The sequence below is a fragment of the Cetorhinus maximus genome, chromosome 28 (genome assembly GCF_964194155.1).
Source record: "Cetorhinus maximus chromosome 28, sCetMax3.hap1.1, whole genome shotgun sequence".
NCBI lineage: Eukaryota > Metazoa > Chordata > Chondrichthyes > Lamniformes > Cetorhinidae > Cetorhinus > Cetorhinus maximus.
The window spans coordinates 19,703,871-19,728,937 of record NC_135906.1 but is presented as its reverse complement, the minus strand read 5'-3'; the positions used below and the strand labels follow the sequence as shown (position 1 = coordinate 19,728,937).

Sequence of the window (25,067 nt, the reverse complement as noted above, 5' to 3'; positions counted from 1 at the left end):
CTGATTTCTGAATCTCTTCCACCAAAGTTACTTTAGATGATTAGATATTCTCCCCACATGGGATTCTAGATTCAAAGGTTGAAAATCATTTCAAAATACATCCCAGAGCAATTCAAAGAGTATTTCATTGGCTGTAAAGCACTTTGGGTCATCTTAAGGTCATGAAAGGCGCTATAGAAATGTAATTTCTTTCTTGCTCTCCCGATGAAAACTGCCGGCTTGTCATTTAAAAAGCCGACTGAACCAATAATGAGTCATGGAGTTAACTGGTGTCTCTGGCTGGTCTGGTCGACTCATGTTTCAAGTTGGCTTTTAGAACTGAACAGACTGGGGCTCTTTTCTCTAGAAAAGAGAAGGCTGAGGGGCGACCTGGGTGAAAGGGCTCAATAGGGTAGACATAGAGCAGATGCTTCCAGTTTTGGGAGAGACTAGTCATCGTCAATATAAGGCAGTCGCTAATAAATCCATCAGGGGAGTGTTAATGTTGAATTTGTGCTTCAATAGAATACATACTTTAAGTTGGTAATTAAGCACAGCTCTCCCCAATTGGAGAATCCTTGCAGGAGTATACAAACCAGTTCAGGCTGGGTGACTGGGAGAATCTGTGACTTTACTGCCTTGGAAATAAACGAGTTATAAGGTACAAGCTAGCTTCAGACTCATTCTTCCTCAACATACAATTATTGGAATTAATATTCAGGAGAAACCTCCATGCCCAGAGAATGGTGAGAACGTGGAACTCATTACCACCTGGAATAGTTGAGGTATATAACATGGGGGTATTTAAGAGGAAGCTAGTCAAGAACAGGGGGGATAAAGAATAGAAGGATTTGTTGATAGGATCATGGAAACTTACAACACAGGAGAGAACAATCTGCCCCATCATGGCTGTCCTGGCCCTTTGAAAGAGCTATCTAGTAGTCCTACTCTCCAGTTTATCCCCTGACAATCCTGTAAATTAGTCCTTTTCAAGTACATGTCCAATTGCCTTTGTAAAGTTCCTGTGGGATCTACCCTCTCAGGTGGTGTATTCCAGATCATAGTGACCCTCTGTGTGAAATTGTTTCTCCTTATTGCTCCTGGGCACTGATGGTTAGCAGTGCTGAATCCACAGGACCAGTTTAAGATCCATTACCCTTTTCAATTTTTATCAATGACCTGGACTCAGGTGTAGGGAATAGCATTATAAAGTTGCAGCTGATACGAAACTCGGCAAAATAGTTGTAGACAATGTTTCCTATAAAGTTCCATTGTGCAAGGCCAGTTTTTTCAATGTGTGGGACTTAAAAGTGTTTTGCACCACTTGTTACCAGGGACAAGAGCCTTCAGCTACGATGAGAGATGGAAAAGTTAAGACTGTTCTCCTTGGGACTGAGAAGGTTAAGAGGTAACCTACCTAATAAAGGTTTTCCAGGTGATGAGAGGCCTCGACAGGGAGAGAGTAAAACTAATAATAACTAGGGGTGGTGGATTCAAAATCATTGGCGAAAGATCTCGAGGGGAGACAAGGAGACTTTTTTTTTTACACAGAAGCTGTCAGGTTCTGGATCGCTCGATCTTGTAAAGGTGGCCCAAGCTGATTCCATAAATAATTTTAAAAGGGAGTTGAGCAGGTGCTTGAGGATGGGGAGTTTGCAGAGCACCGATAAAATCGGGGATGTTCAGCTAAGAATGACTACTATTTCAAAGAGCCAGCACAGACATGATGGGCTGAATGGTCTCCTTTTGTGCTGTAAGCTTCAATAATTCTAGTTCTTTTGCCAATTATTTTAAATCGATGTCCTCTGGTTAACAACCCACTTTCCAGTGGAAACAGTTTCTCCCTATTTTCTTCATAGAAACCCCTCCTAATTCAGAATATCGCCACTAAATCTCCCTTTAACCATCCCTGCTCTAAGGAAAACATTCGCAGCTTCTCCATCTCACCACATAACTGAAGCCCCTCACTGTTGGTGTCGCCCTGGTCAAAATTCCCTGCACTATCTCCAGGGCTTTGACATTCTTCATACAGTGTGGTCCCCATGTCGACACACCCGAGCCGAGGTCAAACCATAGATTTGTAAAAGTCTAGCACAAATTCTCTGTTTTTGTATCCTGTGCCCCTATTCACAAAACTAAATGTCCCATACACCTTCTTTACCAACTCACCTTGCCACCTTGAAGAATATGTGGCTATGCATCCCAAAGTCCTTGTGCTCTTGGATCCCCTGCAGATTATACTGCCTCTCCCTGCTGTTTTTCCCAAAGTGCAACATTTCACACTTGTCCACATTAAACTACATCTGCCATGCATGTGCTCTTTTCCCCAGTCTGTCCATGTGCTCCTGAAGTCCGTTACTATCCCCCTCATTATTTCCTGCTTTACCAAGTTTAGTATCATCCATAAACTTTGAAATTATACTCCCTATACCCAACACCAGAGTGTACAGGGGAAGCTGAAATTTTCAAAAGGAGCTGTTTGAGGACTTTCTTGCCCTGCAGCTACAGAGAGTTGGGGAGAGATAAGTGGGTGACCACCAAGCTGATTGGAGGAACAGGCAATCAGCGCAAGAATCTTCCAGAAGTCAGCTCCTCAATGATATTCAACTTGAAATATTCGCCTTGAGAAGGTGGTGGTGAGCAGCCTTCTTGGACCGCTGCGGTTCAAGAAGGCAGCTCACCACCACCTTCTCAAGGGCAACTAGGGATGGGCAATAAGTTCTGGCACATCCCGTGAATGAATAAAAAAAACATTGAGTGTTGAATTCAGTACAGGTGATGGTTTCTTGCACTCTACTTTTTTTCTTACATACTTCCACCAGCCATCTCACTTGCAGCAGAGAAATCCTTTATGTGTGTTCCATTGGTACTTCCAGATCTGGAGAGGAAGCTCATTGGTTTACCAGACCACAAGAACTGTCGACAGGATTTCTCTTAAGACCTCGCACACCTCCAGCACCATCACTGTTCCAGAACCATTGACCTTCCAGCACCATTGACCTTCGAGAATCATTGCCCTTTCAGAACCACCACCCCTCCAGAACCATTGCCCTTCCAGAGCTATCACCATTCCAGAACCATCGCCCTTTCAGAACCATGGTTCTTCCAGAACGATTGCCCTTCCAGCACCACCACCCTTCCAGAACTATCACCCTTCCAGAACCATCACCCTTCCAGAACCATCACCTTTCCAGAACCATCGCCCTTTCAGAACCATCACCGTTCCAGAACCATCACCCTTCCAGAACCATCGCCCTTTCAGAACCATCACCGTTCCAGAACTATCACCTCTCCAGAGCCATTGCTCTTCCAGAACCATTGCTCTTCCAGAATCATTGCCCTTTCAGAACCATCACCCTTCCAGAACCATCACCCTTCCAGAACCATCACCCTTCCAGAACCATCACCGTTCCAGAACTATCACCCTCCAGAGCCATTGCTCTTCCAGAACCATTGCTCTTCCAGAACCATCACCCTTCCAGAACCATCACCATTCCAGAGTCATCGCCCTTCCAGAACCATTACCATTCCAGAACCATCATCCTTCCAGAACCATTGCCCTTCCATGACCAACATTCTATGTGCAAAATACTCAAACCCTGGGCAGGATTCTGACCCCCTGAAGCACAAGACATGAGAAAACCCTTGCTTAATTTTTCCTAAATGTTTGCATTGATAATGTTGACTTGCACTTTAGGCAATTTGATCATTGGTCATCATTTCCTTCCTCCTGTAAGAGCTATATATAATCATAAACGTCAGTGTCAGCTTTTCCTTAAACTGGTTTCAATTCTGCAAAAGGAGACACAGTGGGCACTGGGGGAAATCACAATACAATTGGCTTGGGTATTAGGATCTTTGACATAACAGACCATATAAAGTTCCCCATTCCCTCACCAGCTCCATGTGAAGCTCAGCACCAGTTTCTGCATTGTCTTACAGAATGGCTGGAGAACATGCCAACGATGATTATGAGAACTTCAGTCTTGACAATGAACAAAAACAGCAACGGACTAAGCGGTTTCCAGGTACATTTTCATTCAGCGAAGGCAAGAATGAGTGTGCTGGAGTGGACATTCTGTCTTGAGTATATTGTTGTGTAAACAGTCATGAGAGTTACATGAATTTCTCATTTGCTGGTATTGAGTGAGGGGGGAATGTTAGTCATGAAGCATCCGAAAGGAGGACAGAGAGGTAGAGAAGCAGAGATATTTGGGGAGGGAACTCCAAAGCGTACAGCTTAGGCAGCTGAAGGTAGGGACACCAATGATGATGTAATGAAAATCAGAGCTGTGGAAGACAGCAGAAGAATGTAGAGATTTGAGAATGTTGGAGGAGGTCACAGAGATAGGGACCATGGAGGGATTTGAAAACTAGAAAAATAACATTCATTTTGAAGATGTGACAGGGCTCCAAAGTGCAAAGCCCCCATGTGTCAGCCCTCCCCACTGCAGGATAATGTAAATGATGTGTTTAATAGAGTCAGAGACTTGAGAGGAATTGATTCAGCAGCAGAAAGACTTGCTGTGACTTTCCAGATTTGTTTTAGGCAAATCCTGTGCAACCCAAATTTGTGGGCTCAGCTGTTGATGGAGCAATCAAGCTCCTTTAAGGTGTCGATCCTGGTTCCATGCTATCACCCTCGCCTCCGGGTCAGAAGGTTGTGAGCACATAATCAAGGGTGATGCTTCAGTGCTGAACTGAGGAGGTGCTGCACTGTCAGACGTCCCGTCTACAAACTCAGTTGGGCATAAAAGATCCTAAGGCATTACTTCAAAGAAGAGCAGGGGGTTGTTCTGCCCGGTGTCTTGGTCAATATTTATCTTTTAACCAACATCGCCAAAATAAATGAACTAGTCATTATCACATTACTATCTGTGTTTAAATTGGCCACCATAATCCCTTCATCATAGTGACAACACTTCAGATGCATGGTATTGGGCTGTAGAAAGGTTTGGGGTGTCCTGAGGATCCTCAGTTTATTTTCTGCCTGTTGAGATGGGTGTGTTCCTGTTGTTTGGCATTGGTTTTTGCTAGCCAATATCTTTAAAGATAAAAGTGAGTGAATCTGGCAGCAAATATGTTCACCAATCATTTTGAAGACTTTGATACCATAAAATACCACATTCTAATCAGCACCATGTTTGAAATCTCAGGTAGCCGATTTAAGTCAGCCTTCTCCAGAAAGTGGCTGATGCTCCTAATCTTCATCATTCTGTGTATCTTCCTCATTCTTCTGATCACTGGAGTCATTAAATGTGAGTAACTTTCCACTTCATGTCCGCGTTGAGTTTCTTTGATGGTGGAAGCAAAATACTGCGGATGCTGGGAATCTGAAACAAAAATGCTGGGGAAAAAACTGCGGAGAGAGGGACAGAGTTAACGTTTCAAGTCCTTATGACTCGTTTCTTTTAATGTCTTCTTGGGACGTGGTCAGCATTGGGATGGTCGCCATTCATTGTCCATCCCCTGGTCGCCCTAGAGAAGATGGGGATGGGGTTTCCTCATCAATTGTTGTGGTCCATGTGGTGTAGATGGGTTTACACCAAATTCAGACTTCTTAAAGGTCTGAATCTGTTGACCATTCTGACTTGTCCGGGAAGTTACATTTGGCTGCCACAATTTGTCGCTAGCAATCTGACCTCTGGGGAATTTAGTTTACCCTCTCTCGGCTGCTAAATGAACTTTGTAACTAAACTCTTGCTGATTTCTCAGGTTCAGAGACCAATGAGACAGTGGAGGAGTTTCAGTCGCAGGTCCAGACGCAGGTCTCTCACGCCCTGAATAATGGTGAGTGGAGTATGGGAGAATACGGTGACATGGGAGGGATTTCACCTGTAGAAATCCAAGGATCCAGAGTAAAGGACAAATGATCAGAACCTCAATCAATTTCGCAGCTAATTACTCAGTGATTCTAACACTATTTATAATTTGGTCTTGGGCTGCAATGACAAGGTCACATTTGTTACAAGTCCTGACCTAACCCAAGGAGTTTCTCGGTTTTCTGATTTATTTTCAAACAACTTGAGTTAGGCCGTTTCAGAGGGAATTTAGCCCATAGTGTGGATTCAGAGTCCTGCTCGGGCTCTGCTGTACAGCAGCACTGAAACTAACTGGATTTTAACTTGACCATAACTTCTGGCAAATAACCCAATTTAGTTGCATAGATTGTCATGGTGGGATTTGAACTCGAACTCTGATTTAACTTTAAGACCAAGCTCCCAAGTCCATGGGGTTCATCCTTCCACTGCCTAGGTCCTAAACTCTGAAATTCCCTCCCTAAACCTCTCCACTTTGCTATTTCTCCCTCTTCCTGAAAGACGCCCTTTGACCAAGCTTTTGGGTTACCTGTCCCAATGTCTCCTTATTTAGCTGAGTGTCAAATTTTGCTGATAACACTCCTGTGAAGGACCTTGAGATGTTTTACTATGTTAAAGGCACTATCTAAATGCAAGTTGTTGTTGTCTTATGTTCTTTATACCTGTCCTGTATAATCTTCCTTTTTCTCCCACCAATGTAACCTGGATTCCATCATCTCCCACTCCAACTTACCTCTCCTTGCATCTCAAACCTTGGGGGGGTGGGGGGAGACAATAGCTTTCTGAATCTCCTCTTCCTTGTGTAAATCTGGACGTTGCAAATCTCAGGCATTAGTTGATATTCTGTTATGAATTGCTTAATACAAGCCAGAGAGGTGAAGGGATTCGTTTTCCCTGCATTGTAACTCATGCTGCACACGTTTTGAGTTCATTTCCTATATTCTAACCCTGAAGTCTAAATCTTTAGTTTCAGACAAATCAGAACTGAAGGAACTCGAGCTGCGTATTCGAAATGAAGTGACACGGTTGGGTGAAAGAGGTGAGTGGGACAGGGTTGGATCAGTTGAGTGGCTGCATGATTCAATCAGTGGCAACTGGGAAAATAAACCCCCCAGTCTCACTCAGAATTAGCCGGGGAACACATCTCCCCTTTGCCATCCCAAGTCTCCACTATTGGCAAGTGTGTACGGGAGGACGTTAAGTGAGGACAGAATCGGGACTGACTGTGATGCACCCCATGCCTAATTAGCCAGCCTGCACTCATGTTTGACTCCCACGCTAAGAATCGCGTGAGGAACCCTGTTCTCCTGATACCCAATGAACACAAATGGAACCCCTCAGGAAAAGAGGAATAGAATTTGTGGAGCTCGGAAAAGAATTCTGTCCCATAACGAAATATAGAAAATGTATGGTACAAAAGGAGGCCATTCAGCCCATCGTATCTCTCCCAACCAAGAAAGAGAAATTCAGCCATGACTTTCTTTTTTAATTTACAGTGTGTGTTTAGTAATAACTGTGACACAACTTCATTCTGATTTTATACATCAGCCTGGGGCGAGCACTGACTTCTGAGTCTCCCCTTCCTTGTATAATCTGTACGTTGCAAATCTCTGTCAACACCGCAGTGAGTCCTGTTTGCTTCTCTCCAAATCTCTGGCATTAATTGAAATGCTGATATGAAGTCGTTCCCGGGAGGCGAAGGGATTCATTTCCCCCCCCTCGCCAACTGTAAACCACAGTGTGGCTTGAAGTCTAAATCTTTTCTTACATTTCAGTTTCAGACAAATCAGACCTGAAGGAACTGGAGCTGCATATTCAGGATCAAGTGACACAGATGGGTACAGGAGGTGAGTGGGGTGTTGGCTCAACTAAACAGCAGCTTCAGGAAGGCTGAGCAGGGATTCAGGAGCAGATATCACCCAACCTCACTCAGTAACACATTCATCATATTTAATTATAACAAACTGAGCACTGAACAGTAAAATATTTAAACGCACCATCCAACCATTGCACGTTCTAATCTTCAATCCTTCAACTAATTTCTAATAATCTTTCAAATGCAAGGCAGGTGCTGAATACGGTGTGTTTGATCTGATTGTATACATCAGCCTGGGACAATCGAAGTGAATTTAATTATTTAGTGGACAGTGTGCAGTGAGGGTCAATTCCTGCAGGTGGCAGCAGCTCCCAACCTCTCCTGGGAGGATTATTGCCCCGAGAGAGAGAGAGAGAGAAAGAAATGGTACAAAGACAGAGAGAGAGGCCTTTGCAGTGTCTCCAAACATCACCATTTGTACAAGCCTAAGGCTTTCCAAACCCCAACAGCACGATCGGAGTTTGAATGCAGAAGTGTGTATACCTCACCTCCACTGTGCTAAATGGGATAGATTTCGAACAGGTCTAGCAACTCAAGACTGGGCATCCATGAGGCGCTGTGGGCCATCAGCAGCAGCAGAATTGTACTCGAACACAACCTGTAACCTCATGGCCTGGCATATTTCCCACTCTACCATTACCACCAAGCCAGGGGATCAACCCTGGTTCAATGAGGAGTGCAGGAGGGCATGCCAGGAGCAGCATCAGGCATACCTAAAAATGAGGTATCAACCTGGTTAAGCTATAACACAGGACTACTTGTGTGCCAAACAGCATAATCAGCAAGCGATAGACAGAGCTAAGCGATCCCACAACCAACAGATCAAATCTAAGCTCTGCAGTCCTGCCACATCCAGCCATGAATGGTGGTGGACAATTAAACAACTCACTGGAGGAGGAGGCTCCACAAATATCCCCATGCTCAATGATGGAGGAGCCCAGCACATCAGTGCAAAAGATAAGGCTGAAGCATTTGTTACAATCTTCAGCCAGAAGTGCTGAGTGGATGATCCATCTCAGCCTCCTCCGGAGGTCCCCAGCATCACAGGTGCCAGTCTTCAGCCAATTCGATTCACTCCACATGATATCAAGAAACGACTGAAGGCACTGGATAGTGCAAAGGCTATGGGCCCTGACAATATTCTGGCAATAGTACTAAACACTTATGCTCCAGGACTTCCAGCACCCCTAGCCAAGCTGTTCCAATACAGATACAACACAGGCATCTACCCAGCTATGTGGAAAATTGCCCTGTACACAAAAATTAGAAGAAATCCAACCTGGCCAATTATCAGTCTACTCTCCATCATCATAAATTAATGGAAGAGGTCATCAACCAGGGTCACTCAGCTTCTGACCTCATTACAGCCTTGGTTCAAACATGGACAAAAGAGCTGAGCTCCCAAGGTGAGGTGAGAGTGACTGCCCTTGACATCAAGGCAGCATTTGACCGAATGTGGCATCAAGGAGCCCTAGCAAAACTGGTGTCAATGGGAAGGTGAAAACTCTCCACTGGTTGGAGTCATACCTAGGACAAAGGAAGGTGGTTGTGGTTGTTGGAGGTCAGTCATCTCAACTCCAGGACATCACTGCAGGAGTTCCTCAGGGTAGTGTCCTCGGCCCAACCATCTTCAGCTGCTTCATCAATGACCTTCCTTCCATCATAAGGTCAGAAGTGGGGATGTTCGCTGATGATTGCACAGTGTTCAGCACCATTTGTGATTCCTCAGATACTGAAGCAGTCCATGTTCGAATGCAGCAAGTCCTGGACAATATCCGGATTTGGGCTGACAAGTGGCAAGTAACATTCACGCCACACAAGTGCCAGGCAATGACTATCTCCAACAAGGGAGAATATAACCATCGGCCCTTGACATTCAATGGCATTACCATCACTGAATCCCCCACTATCAACATTCTGGGGGTTACCATTGACCAGAAACTGAACTGGACTAGCCATATAAATACTGTGGCTACAAGAGCAGGTGAGAGGCAGGAATCCTGTGGCAAGTAATTCACCTCCTGGCTCCCCAAAGCCTGTCCACCATCTACAAGGCACAGGTCAGGAGTGTGATGGAATACTCCCCACTTGCCTGGATGAGTGCAGCTCCCACAACACTCAAGAAGCTTGACACCATCCAGGACAAAGCAACCCGCTTGATTGACACCCCATCCACAAACATTCACTCCCTCCACCACCGACACACAGTAGCAGCAGTGTGTACCGTCTACAAGATGCACTGCAGGAACTCACCAAGGCTGCTTAGACAGCGCCTTCCAAACCCATGACTACTACAATCTAGAAGGACAAGGGCAGCAGACAGATGGGAACATCACCACCTGGAAGTTCCCCTCTAAGTCACTCACCATCCTGACCTGGAAACATATCACCATTCCTTCACTGTCGCTGGGTCAAAATCCTGGAACTCCCTCCCTAACAGCACTGTGGGTGTACCTGCACCTCATGGACTGCAGCGGTTCAAGAAGGCAGCTCACCACCACCTTCTCAAGGGCAATTAGGGATGGGCAATAAATGCTGACCCAGCCAGCGATGCCCACATCCCCTAAATGAATTTCAAAAATATGCTGGTGGGTGGATGAAGGATGTGTTAGTGTGTGTGTGAGTGTGTTGTGTGTAGGGGGGTGGTGATGATGTGTTAGTGTGTGTGTGAGTGTGTTGTGTGTAGGGGGGTGGTGATGATGTGTTAGTGTGTGTGTGTGTTGTGTGTAGGTAGGGGTTGATGATGTGTTAGTGTGTGTGTGTGTTGTGTGTAGCGGGGGGGTTGATGATGTGTTAGTGTGTGTGAGTGTGTTGTGTGTAGCGGGGTGGTGATGATGTGTTAGTGTGTGTGTGAGTGTGTTGTGTGTAGGGGGGTGGTGATGATGTGTTAGTGTGTGTGTGTGTTGTGTGTAGGGGGGGTTGATGATGTGTTAGTGTGTGTGTTGTGTGTAGGGGGGGTGTTGATGATGTGTTAGTGTGTGTGTGTGTGTTGTGTATAGGGGGGGTTGATGATGTGTTTGTGTGTGTGTGTGTGTTGTGTGTGGGGGGGGTGTTGATGATGTGTTAGTGTGTGTGTTGTGTGTGGGGGGGGTTGATGGCGTGTTAGTGTGTGTGTAGGGGGGTGGTGATGTGTTAGTGTGTGTGTGTGTGTTGTGTGTAGGGGGGGGTTGATGATGTGTTATTGTGTGTGTGAGTGTGTTGTGTGTAGGGGGTGGTGTTGATGATGTGTTAGTGTGTGTGTTGTGTGTAGGGGGGGTTGATGATGTGTTAGTGTGTGTGTGTGTTGTGTGTGTGTGTGTTGTGTGTAGGGGGGGGTGTTGATGATGTGTTAGTGTGTGTGTAGGGGGGTGGTGATGATGTGTTAGTGTGTGTGTGAGTGAGCTGTGTGCTGTGTGTGTGTATAGGGGAGGAACTGTTAGGCCCAGATTTTCATCCTTGGGCTGAAACAGGAGTCAGGATGGCCCCAGAATGAATCCACAGTCTGTCGGGCGCGGAGGTGTGCTGGGTGCAAGGGCAGGCTCTGTGCCATGGCACTGTGTTTAAATAACTAAAACATAATAAAACAAAAAACATCCCTTCAGCCCTCAGCCCCCACACACTCTCTATGCCCCATCCATGCCAACTTAGAGCCCTTCTACCCACTCCATTGGCCCCATAGCCCCTATGCCAATTTAGTGCCGACTCATGTCAATGCATGCCCCCCACCACCCTTTACCCTTACCCACTCCATGCCAACTCAAGTAGTATCCTTGGACAGTTCCTTGACAGCTTTGACACTTTCTGGGTAACTTTGATGGGCAAAATTTTACAGCCCCATTGTGGCAGGGGTGGGGTCATAAAATGCAGTGAGCCATTCAAAACTCCATTGACTTTAGCGGGACCATGGAATCACAGCAGCGTAAAATCACACCCAACAGCAGGACAGCTTCTTAACATTTCCTTGACAGCTGGACAGTTCCTGGACATTTCCTGGACAGATAGACAGTTCCTGGACATTTCCTGGACAGCTGGACAGCCCCTGGACATTTCCTTGACAGCTGGACAGTTCCTGGACATTTCCTTGACAGCTGGACAGCCCCTGGACATTCCCTTGACAGCTGGACAGTTCCTGGACATTTCCTTGACAGCTGGACAGCCCCTGGACATTTCCTGGACAGATGGACATTTCCCAAACAGCTCTCAGACACCTCTTTTACAGCTTGGCAGTTGCAATGAGTTTGTGCATAAAAAGTGCATAATCATGTTCACTTTAACAATCCCAAAGGGTGCCTTACCATTCCCAAAGGTGTCTCAGGAACCTATGCAAAGTGGTACCTTACCTCTCCAAAGGATTACCCGGCTATCCATAAGAATTTCACCAAGTTCAGACCTCCTCTTACCTGTTCAAATCTGCACATTCCCGACTCTACTCTCCTGTTCTTCCAAAATCCCACGATAGAGGAGGCAGCTGGTATTTAAATGGCCAGCTGTCTCCGCAAACCGTGCATGTGTGAACACTGACCCGACTCCAGTCCTGCCCCGTGAAGATAGGAAATGCCAGGTTCAGGGATAGGGCTTAGAATTTTCGGCCATTTCTGGGATTTTCCCAATGACGGAGAGGCTCTCTGTTGTGGCAAAAATCCGAGCCTCAGTGTCTTTTTGTGTGTGTGAGTATTGGTGAACGTGACTGTGTTTGTGTGTGTGTAGGGGATAGAATATTAGTTCTGGTATCTGAGAATGTGTGTGTGTGTGTGTGTGTGTGTGTGTGCGTGTGTGTGCTTGTATATGGGTGAGGATGGGTGAGTGTATGTTTAAGTAAGGGTGCCTGTGAGTTTGAGTGTGGGACAGAATGTGTTAGTATGTGTGTGAATGCGAGTGAGTGCGCGTGTTAGTGTGTGTGCGAGTGTCTGATTATTTGTGTGTGTGTCTGACTTTATGAGTGTGTGTGTGCGTGTCTGATTATTTCTGAGTGTGTGTTTCTGATTGTGAGTGTGTGTGTTTGTGTGTCTGATTGTGAGTGTGTGTGCATGTGTCTGATTATTTCCGAATGTGTGTGTCTGATTGTGAGTGTGTGTTTATGTGTCTCTGATTGTTTGTGAGTGTGTGTTTATGTCTTTGCTTGAGTGCATGTGTGCTTGTGAGTATATATGTGTGTGTTAGTGTGTGCATGTTAGTGTTGTGCATGCATGTGTGTGTGTATGTCTGATTGTTTGTGAGTGTGTGTGTCTGATTGTGTGTGTGTCTGATTGTTTGTGAATGTGTGTGTGTGTAGGAGGGTGTGTGTGTCTGATTGTGTGTGTGTCTGATTCTTTATGATATGTGTATCTGATTGTTCGTCCGTGTGTGTATTTGTGACGTTGTGTGTGAGTGTGCATGTGCTTGTGAGTGTGTGTGAGGGTTAGTGTGTACTTATTTGTGTGTGAGTGCGCTTGTGAGTGTGTGTGTGAGGGTTAGTGTGCACTTATTCATGTGTGTGTTTGTATTTATTAATCCTTATGATCTACTCTTGATTTCCTCTGGCTTTTAGTTTTGGAAGAGCTATCGAAGAAGATTACTAACTTAATGAACACTATATCCAAGAAACTAGAAACGCTGCCAGAACCTGGTGAGTTATCTGAAGATTAGCAGATTTAAATAAAGCTTATATATTTCAAAATGATTAAATAATGATCTGTCTGTTCAAACGAATGTGAGGGAAGCATGTCCATTCTTTTAATCCCCTCTGAACCCTCTCTAGGACATTTTTATTCATTCATAGGATGTGGGCATCACTGGCTGGCCCAGCATTTATTGCCCATCCCTAGTTGCCCTTGAGAAGGTGGTGGTGAGCTGCCTTCTTGAACCACTGCAGCCCATGTGGTGTAGGTACATCCACAGTGCTGTTAGGGAGGGAGTTCCAGGATTTAGACCATGCGTCAGTGAAGGAACGGCGATATATTTCCAAGTCAGGATGGTGAGTGGCTTGGGGGGAACCTCCAGGTGGTGGTGTTCCCATGTATCTGCTTCCCTTTCCTTCTAGGTGGTAGTGGTCATGGGTTTGGAAGGTGCTGTCTAGGGAGGTTTGGTGAGTTGCTGCAGTGCATCTTGTAGATGCTACACACTGCTGCTACTGTGTGTCAGTGGTGGAGGGAGTGAATGTTTGTGGATGTGGTGCCAATCAAGCGGCTGCTTTGTCCTGGACGATGTCCAGTTTCTTGAGTGTTGTTGGAGCTGCACTCATCCAGGCAAGTGGAGAGTATTCCATCACACTCCTGACCTGTGCCTTGTAGATGGTGGACAGGCTTTGGGGAGTCAGGAGGTGAGTTACTCTCCACAGAATTCCCAGCCCCTGACTTGCCCTTGCAGCCACAGTATTTATATGGCTAGTTCAGTTCAGTTTCTGGTCAACGGTAACCCCCAGGGTGTTGATAGTGGGGGATACAGTGATGGTAATGCCATTGAACATCAAGGGGCGATGGTTAGATTCTGTCTTGTTGGAGGTGGTCATTGCCTGGCACTTGTGTGCTGCGAATGTTACTTGCCACTTGTCAGCCCAAGCCTGGATATTGTCCAGGTCTTGCTGCATTTGGACATGGACTGCTTCAGTATCTGAGGAGTTGCGAATGGTGATGAACATTGTGCAATTATCAGTGAACATCCCCATTTCTGACCTTATGATGCTTTGTTGATGAAGCAGCTGAAGATGGTTGGGCCGAGGACACTACCCTGAGGAACTCCTGCAGCGATGTCCTGGAGCTGAGATGATTGACCTCCAACAACCACAACCATCTTCCTTTGTGACATCTTTCCTTGTGAGGCAGCTGTGGCTCATGGCTAGTCCGCTTGCCCCTGAGTCAGGAGGCTCTGGATTCGAGCTTTACTCCAGGCTTGTGGGCAAGAATCAGGGCAGCTCCAGTCATGAAATTTCCTGACTCGCCCGACCTGCTTTGGTAAAACGTGCCCCGGTACACACAATGTTTGCTCCGGAGGGCCAGGTAAGGGATGGAGTTGGGCCGACTGACACCGGAAGCAGAGCATCAGCAACCATGGGGGCGGGCCAGTTCCAAAGTTGGCTGGTTAGAATGCCCTACTTTGGCTCTCTAAGACTTTGTCCCAGTTGTGTTATAAGATTTTAGGCCCTCTAGCCTACGGCACTCACCCTCAGGCACCTTATACCTTCCATGCCAACCCATGCAAACTCAAACCAACTTATGCACCCCCCCCCCAACCAACCCCCATAGCCCCTTATTCTCTCTCTGCCTATTCAATGCCAACTGAAGCCCCCCAGCCACTCCCCATGGACCCCCATATTCTCCATGCCAACTCCATGCCAACTTGTGCCCCTTCCATGCATATTCACCCAATATGCACTATGTACATAACCAATGAACCATATAATAACTGGGGCAAGTGTGGATATTCTGAGAGAAAGATAAAAAAACACCCCATTTGCAAATCTTCTTTGGAAAAAAAACTGCTGTTCCTATAGCCCTGTAAAAGTGTCAATCAGCCAGACCATTAAAGTATCAATAACAGAGGCTTCAAACACTTCACACCCCTTAAGCTTGTCCAAATAAACATTGAGACATTGACAAAAGAGATCACAGAGAGAACAATTTATTATAACCACTGAAAGATCAAGAAAAATGGACAATTCACTTCAGATGTGAAATAAGAACGCCTGCTGAGGCTCTGGCATAGCCGCCAATGGTGAAGTTATGGAAACCTGGGGTGTAAAAGGGGCCAGAATTGTAGGGAAATCATTAATGTTTTGAAACAACATGGAACCACTCTTAAACTTAAAAACCGTGGTTGGCTGAAAGTCACTACCTCCGCGTTGTGTTAATTTAATAAACTTTACGCTACTTTGTTGATTTGGCCTCTCAGTGTTGACAGGTAAATGTTAAATGTTTTTCAGCATGTCAGAACCTTCAATGCCCTCGCCATTGGATACAGTTCAATGACAGCTGTTACTTCTTTTCAACTAAAAAAGCCTCGTGGACCTCAAGCAAGATGTACTGTTCCCTCCGACAGTCCAACCTTGTCGTCATTAATACCATTGAAGAGCAGGTAAATCTAATTTTACACAGTCAGCACAGTTTCAATTGTCTGTTCAAGATTGAGTGCAAAGATTTTTCAGGACTGTATCACACTGATTTTCATTAGGCAAATATATTAACAATTATGGGACCGTGGCAGGTAGGTGGAGCCAAGGTACAGACCAATCCTGATGTGATTGAATGGCGGGAACAGGTTCGAGGGGCTGAATGACCTCCTCCGGTTCCTGTGCAGCAATGACTGTGGTAGCTAAGGAGATGAGATAGGGGTAATGTGGGATTGGCAGAATGTCAGGGAGGAAAGGAGTGGGCACAGAGAGGCAGGTTCCCCCGGAATTGGGTATTGGGGGTCGGGAAGAATGAAGGCAAAAGATGGCATTGGGACTTGCATACTGAGGATTCCTTTGCTGCTGATCTAATTCATTCAGAACTCTAATACCCTTCAAGAAATAATGGGAACAACTTTCATCCCCCCCCACCCAAGTTGCCTCGGTGTAAGTTTGGTACTGTGGTTTCCAGAGGTGTCCGATTTGATCTCAGCTGAACCTGGCTGTATTTCGAATATCCAACACTGGGGTGGAAGTACCTCCGAAGTTGTGAGCTGTTTAATGTTGAACTGGGAATGAGGAAGATGAGCATCTGAAGGTGACTAAGCAGAATGCTAGGCGAGAGCAGGAACCCTGATTCGATAAGGACACAGTGGAGGGTTTGATCATTGACCAGGGGGCTTCGGTATTGTCATGGCTGCTGAGAGGGCAGCTCCCTCACTGAACAGTTGGCATGGGGTCCGGGAGTAGATCCAGACCTGGACTGGTAATGGGTGGTTTTGTTGGCTATGCCAGTGGTAACATATCCACACCGTACAGCAACCCTCTCTGGTGACCCATCATGTGGTGGACAGTGCCTGACACTAAAGTGTTGGAAACCATGGGTGGTAAGTCAGGTTGCCAACCCATGTTGGACATATTCCTGGAGCTTTCATCACATCACTTTCTGCCTCCAAATATCCCACCCACAAACTCTTTGCCATTGGTTGCCCAACGTGTTCATCCTAGTCCAATCAGAATGCAGATGGGTCCTCATTACCTGATTGGATGACTCCTGACTGTCAGCCAAACAGCCTATATTTCCCATGTTCTGTATTTTTATGACTTGTGAGCAAAAATGTTCAGCAAAGTTTATTTTTAAAACACAATATTTGTTAACCTTCCTACAATATATTTTCCTGCTGTTATTTTTGCCATGTGCCGGAGATTAATCTTCGATTCTTGGAGACTCCAGGGCAATCCTGGAGAGTTGGCAACACTAGATTTAAACCTGAGGCCCATAGCAGATTTTGCAAATAACATAAGGTTTCCTTTTTTTGAATTGCTCATTCCATTTCCATCCTCGTGCAGCATTCTGTTGCAATGGAAAGTGACTCCAAAGTATTCTGGATTGGCCTGACTGATCATGAGAATGAGGACAAGTGGGAATGGGTCGATGGCACAGATTACAAGACAACACCAACGTAAGTTCATTTGATGTTTACACAGCGCAAGCGCTGGACACTGGTCGCCTGAGTGACTTACAGCCCAGCTTGTGCACCTAATTTTATTTAATCAGAAGTAGATGTTAAAAATATAGGTTCCAATATCATCACCCTGAATATTCTCAGAGTTGGATATCGTTAGAACAATTATTATCTTGTTATAAAGACATGGAACTTCCCATAGTGGAAAAAAAACATCAGAGATGCAAATTCCCAATTCAAAAAGGGAGTTCTGGTGGAGATCCTTCAGTGATCTGGCTCCATCTTTAAATTACAGCTATGTCTGTTCTTTAAAAAAAAATGTAAAGAAAACCTTGAAGAAAGGGTTTTAAGGAAGGGGGAAAAAAACCACTCAGATGATAGTCCTTGTCCCTGATTACCACACGTGGTCTTTCATTGTAAAATGTGTGCGTGTGGCCCTCTGTTTGAGACCCTCTGCTGTGATGCTCTCCATGGCCCCTCCTGTGTAGCAACACTCATGCCTCAGGTCAAAGCCCCACATTGGAGAATGGATCTCAATCAGATGCCAGGCCAGGTTTGCAGTTGCAAAGTGCCTGTTCCTGAGGTGAATAAAGGAACTTCCTTCAGAAGCATGCACGCACTTGCTGCCTGCCATCTTCTGAGGACTTGGGGGCCATGTTGTGCCTGGAAGACAGGCGCTAGGTGACGCAAATCCTGTGAAGCACTCTGGGGTGTTTCATTATATCCCAGGTCCTATATAAAGGCAAATTATTGCTCTTATGTTTCACGCAGTAGCTACTTCTAGAGTAATGTTGCTTTCAGGGCAATCTGCTGTGTCATACTTACCGTGACTTCTGTGCGCTTTGTTGTTTGAAGGTTTTGGGCTCCTCAAGAACCCAACAATTCTGGGACCGGTGAGGACTGTGCCCACACCAATGACCAAGGAAGTTGGAATGACAATCAGTGCTCCCAGAAATTTCCCTACATCTGCGAGCAAAGGGCCAAAACAGCTTCAAATCCTGCCACAAGTCTCAATAACACAAGCGGCATTTTCTGAATAGTTGGTTGTGTTACGAAAGTATAATAATTTTCATAATATTTTTCTAGTTTAGTGTAAAGTAGGTTTATGGGGGATTGCGGTGTTCTGTCTGTGTGTGTGATTTAATTACACTTTGTAGCCAAGCAGACTGCAAGTTGAAGTTATCAAAAGGAGTAAGGAAGTGTCTTTAATATGCTAATGAGTAAACATGGTTGGGGTCTTAGCATATAAGGTGTGAAGGGAATTTGTATTTTTAGATAGATGAAGGGGGATTTGGTTTTCATCTGTTTAGAAACAGCCAGACAAGCAAGCTGAGGAATGTGTTTATTTTTCTCAAGGGCTACTGACAGTATAGTAGCAACATGAAAAGATTTATATTATGAGAAAGGTAAAGTTCCAAAGACGTATGGACAATGGAATTTACACATTAAAAGGGAGAAACATGTACAAAGGAGAATGAGGCTATGTGTGTAAGATCTACCAGAAGTTTAAGAAGCCTCCAGTATTTGTGCATTAAGCCTGCTGTCTACAGAAACTGAAGCTGGAAAAGCCACTTTGAATTCTACTGTACAGGATATTGTGTTAATTTGCTGGAATCTGTTTAAAATCTATTTTTTTAACCATTGCCTTAAAGGGGGTGTAACTGGAAGCCAGAATAATTAGGGGTTTTAAGTAATTTATAGACCTGTGTATGCGCTTGAAATATTTTCTTTTGTTAACAAATATTTAATCTCGTTTTTTACAAATCTCTGAAGTCTTGCTGGACTTATTACTTCTGAATTCAGGGCACGCATCTCGAAATAAATACAAATTGCAAAACCACTGTGATAGTGTGACCAAGTTTCCCTCATGGATTTGATCTCCTTGGCACACATCATCTGCCGTGTCATAACAGTTGGTATCTGGAATAAATACAGTGTGCTAGACTGCCAAACTCAGCTGAACTCAGCTTAACAGTGCCAAATGGCAGCCAGTCACCTAGGTTGGCAGAGTCTCTCTATAACAGTGACTACATTTCAAAAGTAAAGGCGTCTTGAGGAAGTAAAAGGTTCTATATAAATGCAGAGTCTTCTTTTCAGTTCGATGTGACCCACATCACTCTGTACATTAACACACTATTAACCTATAGAGGTGCTTTCCACATTGAGATTGTTTGCAGTCTGTACCTGTTTTTATACTCTGTCTATCTTACAGCTGACTGAATAAAGATAAATTGTACCTTTTCTTTTCTGCTTTATTGCTTACCATGGTTGATATACACATGTAGTATTTTCAGTCAGTTTGTCAGCTCATTAGATTTATTAGATAGTGTTAAACCTCCTGGGTATTAGTTCTGTGTGTGTATGTGTGTGTGTGTGTGTTTGGAGCATGGGTTAATGGGTTCCCACTAATTTCCTGTCTGTTCACTGCTAACGTGTTAATTAACCCTTTCATTTCAGTTTGAGTCAGTGTCGTGTTAAAATAGCACAGATTTAATGACAACTTGCTAACCAAGACACATGAGAAATCAAACCAGATGTTGTATCCATTGAAGTTACATTTCCTGCCATTTTTCTGTTTTTTCATTTGGTGACAAAGGGAGAGGCAGGTTTAACCCCCTTCCCCTACCCACCCTCCTCCTCCTCCCATTCCTCCCCCTCCCGTCGCAACCCTTGTCACCTGGAAAACCAGGAAAAGAATGGCCAGAAAACAGACGGAACATTGCCTGGATTCCAAGATTCTGGAATGTGCAACCGAACTCAACTGGGCGATGAATTCACGGACAACAAAGCCCCCCCAGAGGGAGAAAGGATTCAGCAGATTGAGGGAAAAACAATTCCAGGAGAAAGAATCAAATCGAAATAAAATATGTCTTAAAAATTGAACGATGAGGAATTTCTTTCGGAGCTGCTCCTGGATCCTTCCAGAAGACTCACTGCATGACTTCTGCTGAGGTTATGCTGGCTGAGTGGGAGCAACTCTGTGGAAATGTTCAATCAGTGTCTTACTTTATGGAGAGGCGGTGGCGTAGTGGTAATGTCACTGAGCTAGTCAGTAATCCAGAGGCCCAGGCTGATGCTCTGAGGACAGGGGTCCAAATCCCACCACAGCAGCTGGTGGAATTTAAATTCAATTAATAAAATCTGGAATTGAAAGCCAGCCTCAGTAATGGTGACCATGGAACTATCCTTGATTGTTGTAAAAACCCATCTGGTTCTGCCAAATCTGCCATCTTTACCACACAGTAACAAAGTTGATTCTTAAATGGCCCTGGAAAACCAAGGGCAGTTAGGGATGGGAAACAAATGCTGGCCTTGCCAGTGATGTCTACATCCCGTGAAAGACTGAAAAATAACACCTCTTCATTGTTTGATGTCCTTGCTATTCCCCACTCTTCACTTGCCCTCACCCACTCCACCAAGCCTGGGTTGAAATAGTTAATTCATTCAGGGGGTGTGAGCCTCGGTGATGAGGCCAACATTTGTCGCCCGTCCCTAATTGCCCTTGAGAAGGTGATGGTGAACTGCAGCAGTCCATGTGGTATAGGCACACCCACAGTGCTGTTAGGAAGGGAGTTTTAGGATTTTGACCCAGTGACAGTGAAGGAACAACGATGTAGTGCCAATTCAGGGTGGTGTTTGATTTGGCTCCAGGTCAAGCAATGTTTTGATTTTAACATTCTCAGCTTTGTTTTCAAATCTATGGCCTTGCCCTCCCCCCACACAACCCCACCCCTTTCACCCCCTTTCCCCTTCCCCCTCATCCTTGTAACATCATCCAACCTTAAAATCCTCCAAGATATCTGCGATCCTCTAATTTAGGCCTCTTGGGCATCTCCAATTGTAATTGTTCCACCACTGGTGGCCGCGTCTTCATTTGCCTCGGCCCCAACTCTGGAATTGCCTCCCTATCTCGCTTTCCTCCCTCCAGATGCTCCTTAAAACCTACCTCTGACCAAGCTTTTGGTCATCTGACCTAATATCTCCTTATGTATCATGCTTTGTTTTATAATGCTCCTGTGAAGCGCCTTGGGATGTTTCATTACATTAAAGGTGCTATGTAAGTTATAAGTTGTTGTTGTTGGAGAGGAACTTGGAGGAGGTGGTGTTCCCATGTAACTGCCCCTGATAGAGGTTGGGGGTGTGGGAGGGGCTGTTGGTGCTGAATGTTCCTTAATTTCTGAACCAATTTGGTTGTTGGCCCAGGTTGATTCAGGTGGACGCTCCCTGTGACTGTGACACTGCAATTCCTGACACTTTTATTTACACATTCCCACCTGCAATCTCACAGCCAATGTACTTCAATCTAAAGAGCAGAAAGTGGTATTAATATTAGCACCAGCCAAATTATACTGAATTCAGATTTTGCACACGACAACATTCTGATCAGTGAGGGATAGGAATTCTATCGAAGTGTTAAATGGAGCAGAACCAATTACTTTAACCAAACCCATCAGGCAGGAATCCCGTAGAAACAAGTGGAATCCCAGTTTTACACCTGCCCAATATTGCTGGAAAGCAGAATGATTAGAATCTGGAACGCACTACAACATGCAGTGGTTGATGCAAGTAGAAGCATTTAAAAAGGAGGTAGATATGTACGCAAAGGGAGAAAGGAATCGAAAGATGTGCCGATGGGATTAGATGAGAGTTGGATGATGTGGAGGATAAACGTCAGCATAGGTCAGTTGGGCCAAATGGCCTGTTTGTGCTTTGAATTTAATATAATTAATGCCCTCATAGTCACTTACAAAGGACAATAAAAGCTGCCTTGTCAGTTAATGTCCATATCCCAAGGACATGCAATTAGACTATAACCTTTTACTGCAGCTCAGTTTGAATCAACCCTGATTTATGATATGCTTTTATCGGTCCTTCCATTAATTTTTATCGCTACTTAGAGTTTATTGCATTGCGACTTCTATTTCCAACATTTTTTTAACATGCTCCCACCAGCCACCTCACTTGTAGTAGGAAATCGGATGGGAATTCCTCCATCTTTGTTCCATTGGCACTACAGGATCTGGAAGAGGAAACTCATTGGTTTACCAGAGGACAAGAACTATAGGTGGGATTTCTCCTCAGGCCTCGCACCCTTCCAGGACCATCACCTTTCCAGAACCATTGCCCTTCCAGAAACATCGCCCTTCCAGAACCATTGCCCTTCTAGAACAATCGCCCTTCCAGGACCATCACCCTCCCAGAGCCATCATGCTTCCAGAACCATCACCCCTCCAGAACCATCACCCTTCCAGAACCATCACCCTTCCAGAACCATTGACCCTTCCAGAACCATCACCCTTCCAGAACTATCACCCTTCCAGGCCATCACCCTTCCAGAACCATTGCCCCTTCCAGAACCATTGCCCTTCCAGGACCATCACACTTCCAGTACCATTGACCTTCCAGAACCATCATTCTATGTGCAAAATACCCAATCCCTGGATAGGATTCTGACCTCCTGAAGCACAAGACATGAGAAAACCCTTGCTTAAATGTTTGCATTGATAATGTTGACTTGCACTTTAGGCAATTTGATCATTGGTCACCATTTCCTTCCTCCTGTAATATTTATATCTAATCATAAACATCAGTGTCAGCTTTTCCTTAAACTGGTTTCAATTCTGCAAAAGGGGACACAGTGGGCGCTGGGGAAAATCACAATACAATTGGCTTGGGTATTAGGATCTTTGACATAACAGACCATATAGAGTTCCCCATTCCCTCATCAGTTCCCTATGAAGCTCAGCACCAGTTTCTGCATTGTCTTACAGAATGGCTGGAGAACGTGCCTACAACGATTTTGAGGACTTCAATCTTGACAATGAACAAAAACAGCAACGGACTAAGTGGATTCCAGGTACATTTTCATTCAACGAAGGTGGGAATGAGTGTGCTGGAGTGGACTTGAGTATATTGTTGTGTAAACGGTCATGAGAGTTACATGAATTTCTCATTTGCTGTGGTATTGAGTGAGGGGGGGACTGATGGTCATGAAAAATAGAATTGACATTGCAAGGGAGACTGTTTCTCTCAGTCAGTTTGTTATCTAAGGTACCATACAGTATTTGTTAAATTTCTTAACAACTCACTGTTTGCTCCCTTATCTCTAACTGTTTGTACAGCAACAATCTCTTTTTATACGCCACCACCAGTAAAACAGCACAAGGTACTTCAAAGACTAAAATAAAGTTTGACACTGAGACACAGAAAGGGGAATTAAGACAGGTGACAAAATGTTTACTCAAAGAGGTCAGTTTTCAGGAACATTTCACAAGAGGAGAGGAGCGGAGATGTTTAGAGAGGGAATTCCAGAGTTAAGAGCCCAGGCAGCTTAAGGCACGGTTGCCAGTGATTAAAATCAGTGATGCTCAACAATTAGAGGGGTGTAGAGTACTGAGAGGATCGTAGGGTTGGAGGAGGTTACAGAGATAGGGAGGGGGCCCAAGCCAGGGAGGGATTTGAAAATTAGAAGAAAACATTCAATTTGAAGATGAAGCACATCTCCCAAATGGAAAGCATACCAGACCATAGTCAAGCTATATTTAGAGGGGAGATGGTGGCGTAGTGATAATGTCATTGGGCTGGTAATCCAGAGGCCCTGGCTAATGCTCTGGGAACATGGGTTCCAGTGAAATTTAAATTCAATTAATAAATCTGGAATTAGAAAACTAGTCTCAATCAGAGTGGCCATGAAATCACTGCAGATTGTTGTTAAAAATACCCACCTGGTTCACTAATGTTCTTTAGGGAAGGAAATCTGCCGTCCTTACCTGGTCTGGCCTATATGTGACTCCAGACCTACAGCAATGTGGTTGACCCTAACTGCCCTCTGAAATCGCTGAGCAAGACACAGACAAGTCAAGAAATAGCCTGATATAGTCATACTCACAGAATCATACCCTACAACCAATATCCTAGACACCACCATCACCATCCCTGTCCCACCAAAGGCACAGACCCAGCAGAGATGGCAGAACAGTCAGGAAGGGTTGATCTGGGAGTCCTCAACATCAACTCTGGACACCATGAAGTCTTATGGCATCAGGTCAAACATGGGCAAGGAAATCTCTTGTTGGTAACCACCTACTGCCACACCTCCCCCCAACCCCCGCCACCTCAGCTGATGAATCAATGCTCCTCCATGTAGAACACCACTTGGAGGAACACTGAGGGTAGCAAGGGCACAGAATATATTCTGGGTGGGGGACTTCAAAGCTCATCACCAAGAGTGGCTCAGTAGCACCATTACTGACCGAGCTGGCTGAGTCCTAAATGACATAGCTGCTAGAATGGGTCAGCGGCAGGTGGTGAGGGGATGAACAAGAAGGAAAAGCCTACTTGAGCTTGTCTTCACCAATCTACCTGTCACAGATGCACCTGTAGTTGACAGTATCGGTAGGGGTGACCACCAGATGGTCCTTGTGGAGACGAAGCCCCATCATCACATTGAGGATACTCTCCATCCTGTTATCTGGCACTACCACATTTCTAAATGGGATAGAGTTCGAAAAGATCTAGCAACTCAAAACTGGGCATCCATGAGGCACTGTGGGCCATCAGCAGCAGCAGCAGAATTGTATTCAACTACAATCTGTAATCTCATGGCCTGGCTAAAGGCACTGGATACTGCAAAGGCTATGACAATATTCCAGCAATAGTACTGAAGACTTGTGCTCCAGGCCTAGCTACACCCTTGGTAAAGCTGTTCCAGTACAGCTACAATGCTGCCATCTACCCTATGTGGAAAATTGGTCAGGTACGTCCTGTCCATAAAAAGCAGGACAAATCCAAACCGGCCAATTACCACTCTCGACCATCAGTAAAGTAATGGATGGGGTCATCGACAATGCTATCAAGCACTTACT

At 45.1% G+C, this 25,067-nt stretch overlaps 2 protein-coding genes across 2 annotated transcripts in view; both read left to right on the top strand.

The window, feature by feature from the left end:
- The first annotated feature begins 3,785 nt into the window (after positions 1-3,785).
- LOC144668898 (asialoglycoprotein receptor 1-like) lies at positions 3,786-19,443 on the top strand. Its single transcript, XM_078531361.1, has 9 exons — positions 3,786-4,007; positions 5,136-5,237; positions 5,695-5,769; positions 6,766-6,837; positions 7,574-7,645; positions 13,190-13,258; positions 15,551-15,702; positions 17,087-17,199; positions 18,058-19,443. The coding sequence occupies exons 1-9, from the start codon at positions 3,923-3,925 to the stop codon at positions 18,236-18,238; spliced, it is 921 nt and encodes a 306-aa protein (XP_078387487.1). The 5' UTR covers positions 3,786-3,922; the 3' UTR covers positions 18,239-19,443.
- A 3,394-nt stretch (positions 19,444-22,837) lies between these two features.
- Positions 22,838-25,067, top strand: part of LOC144668897 (asialoglycoprotein receptor 1-like) — a 28,232-nt gene continuing 26,002 nt past the window's right edge. The window contains exon 1 of the mRNA XM_078531360.1: positions 22,838-23,059. Coding sequence (XP_078387486.1) covers positions 22,975-23,059 — 85 coding nt within the window. The 5' untranslated portion in view covers positions 22,838-22,974. The remainder of the gene's footprint in view (positions 23,060-25,067) is intronic.

What these genes read in the sequence shown, in the direction of transcription:
- LOC144668898 (XM_078531361.1), top strand. Translation starts at nt 3,923, where the DNA reads ATGGCTGGAGAACATGCCAACGATGATTATGAGAACTTCAGTCTTGAC. An exon ending in GACACAGATGGGTACAGGAG is followed by an intron (nt 7,646 to 13,189) that starts GTGAGTGGGGTG and finishes TAGTTTTGGAAG; the next exon opens with AGCTATCGAAGAAGATTACT. An exon ending in TTAATACCATTGAAGAGCAG is followed by an intron (nt 15,703 to 17,086) that starts GTAAATCTAATT and finishes ATCCTCGTGCAG; the next exon opens with CATTCTGTTGCAATGGAAAG.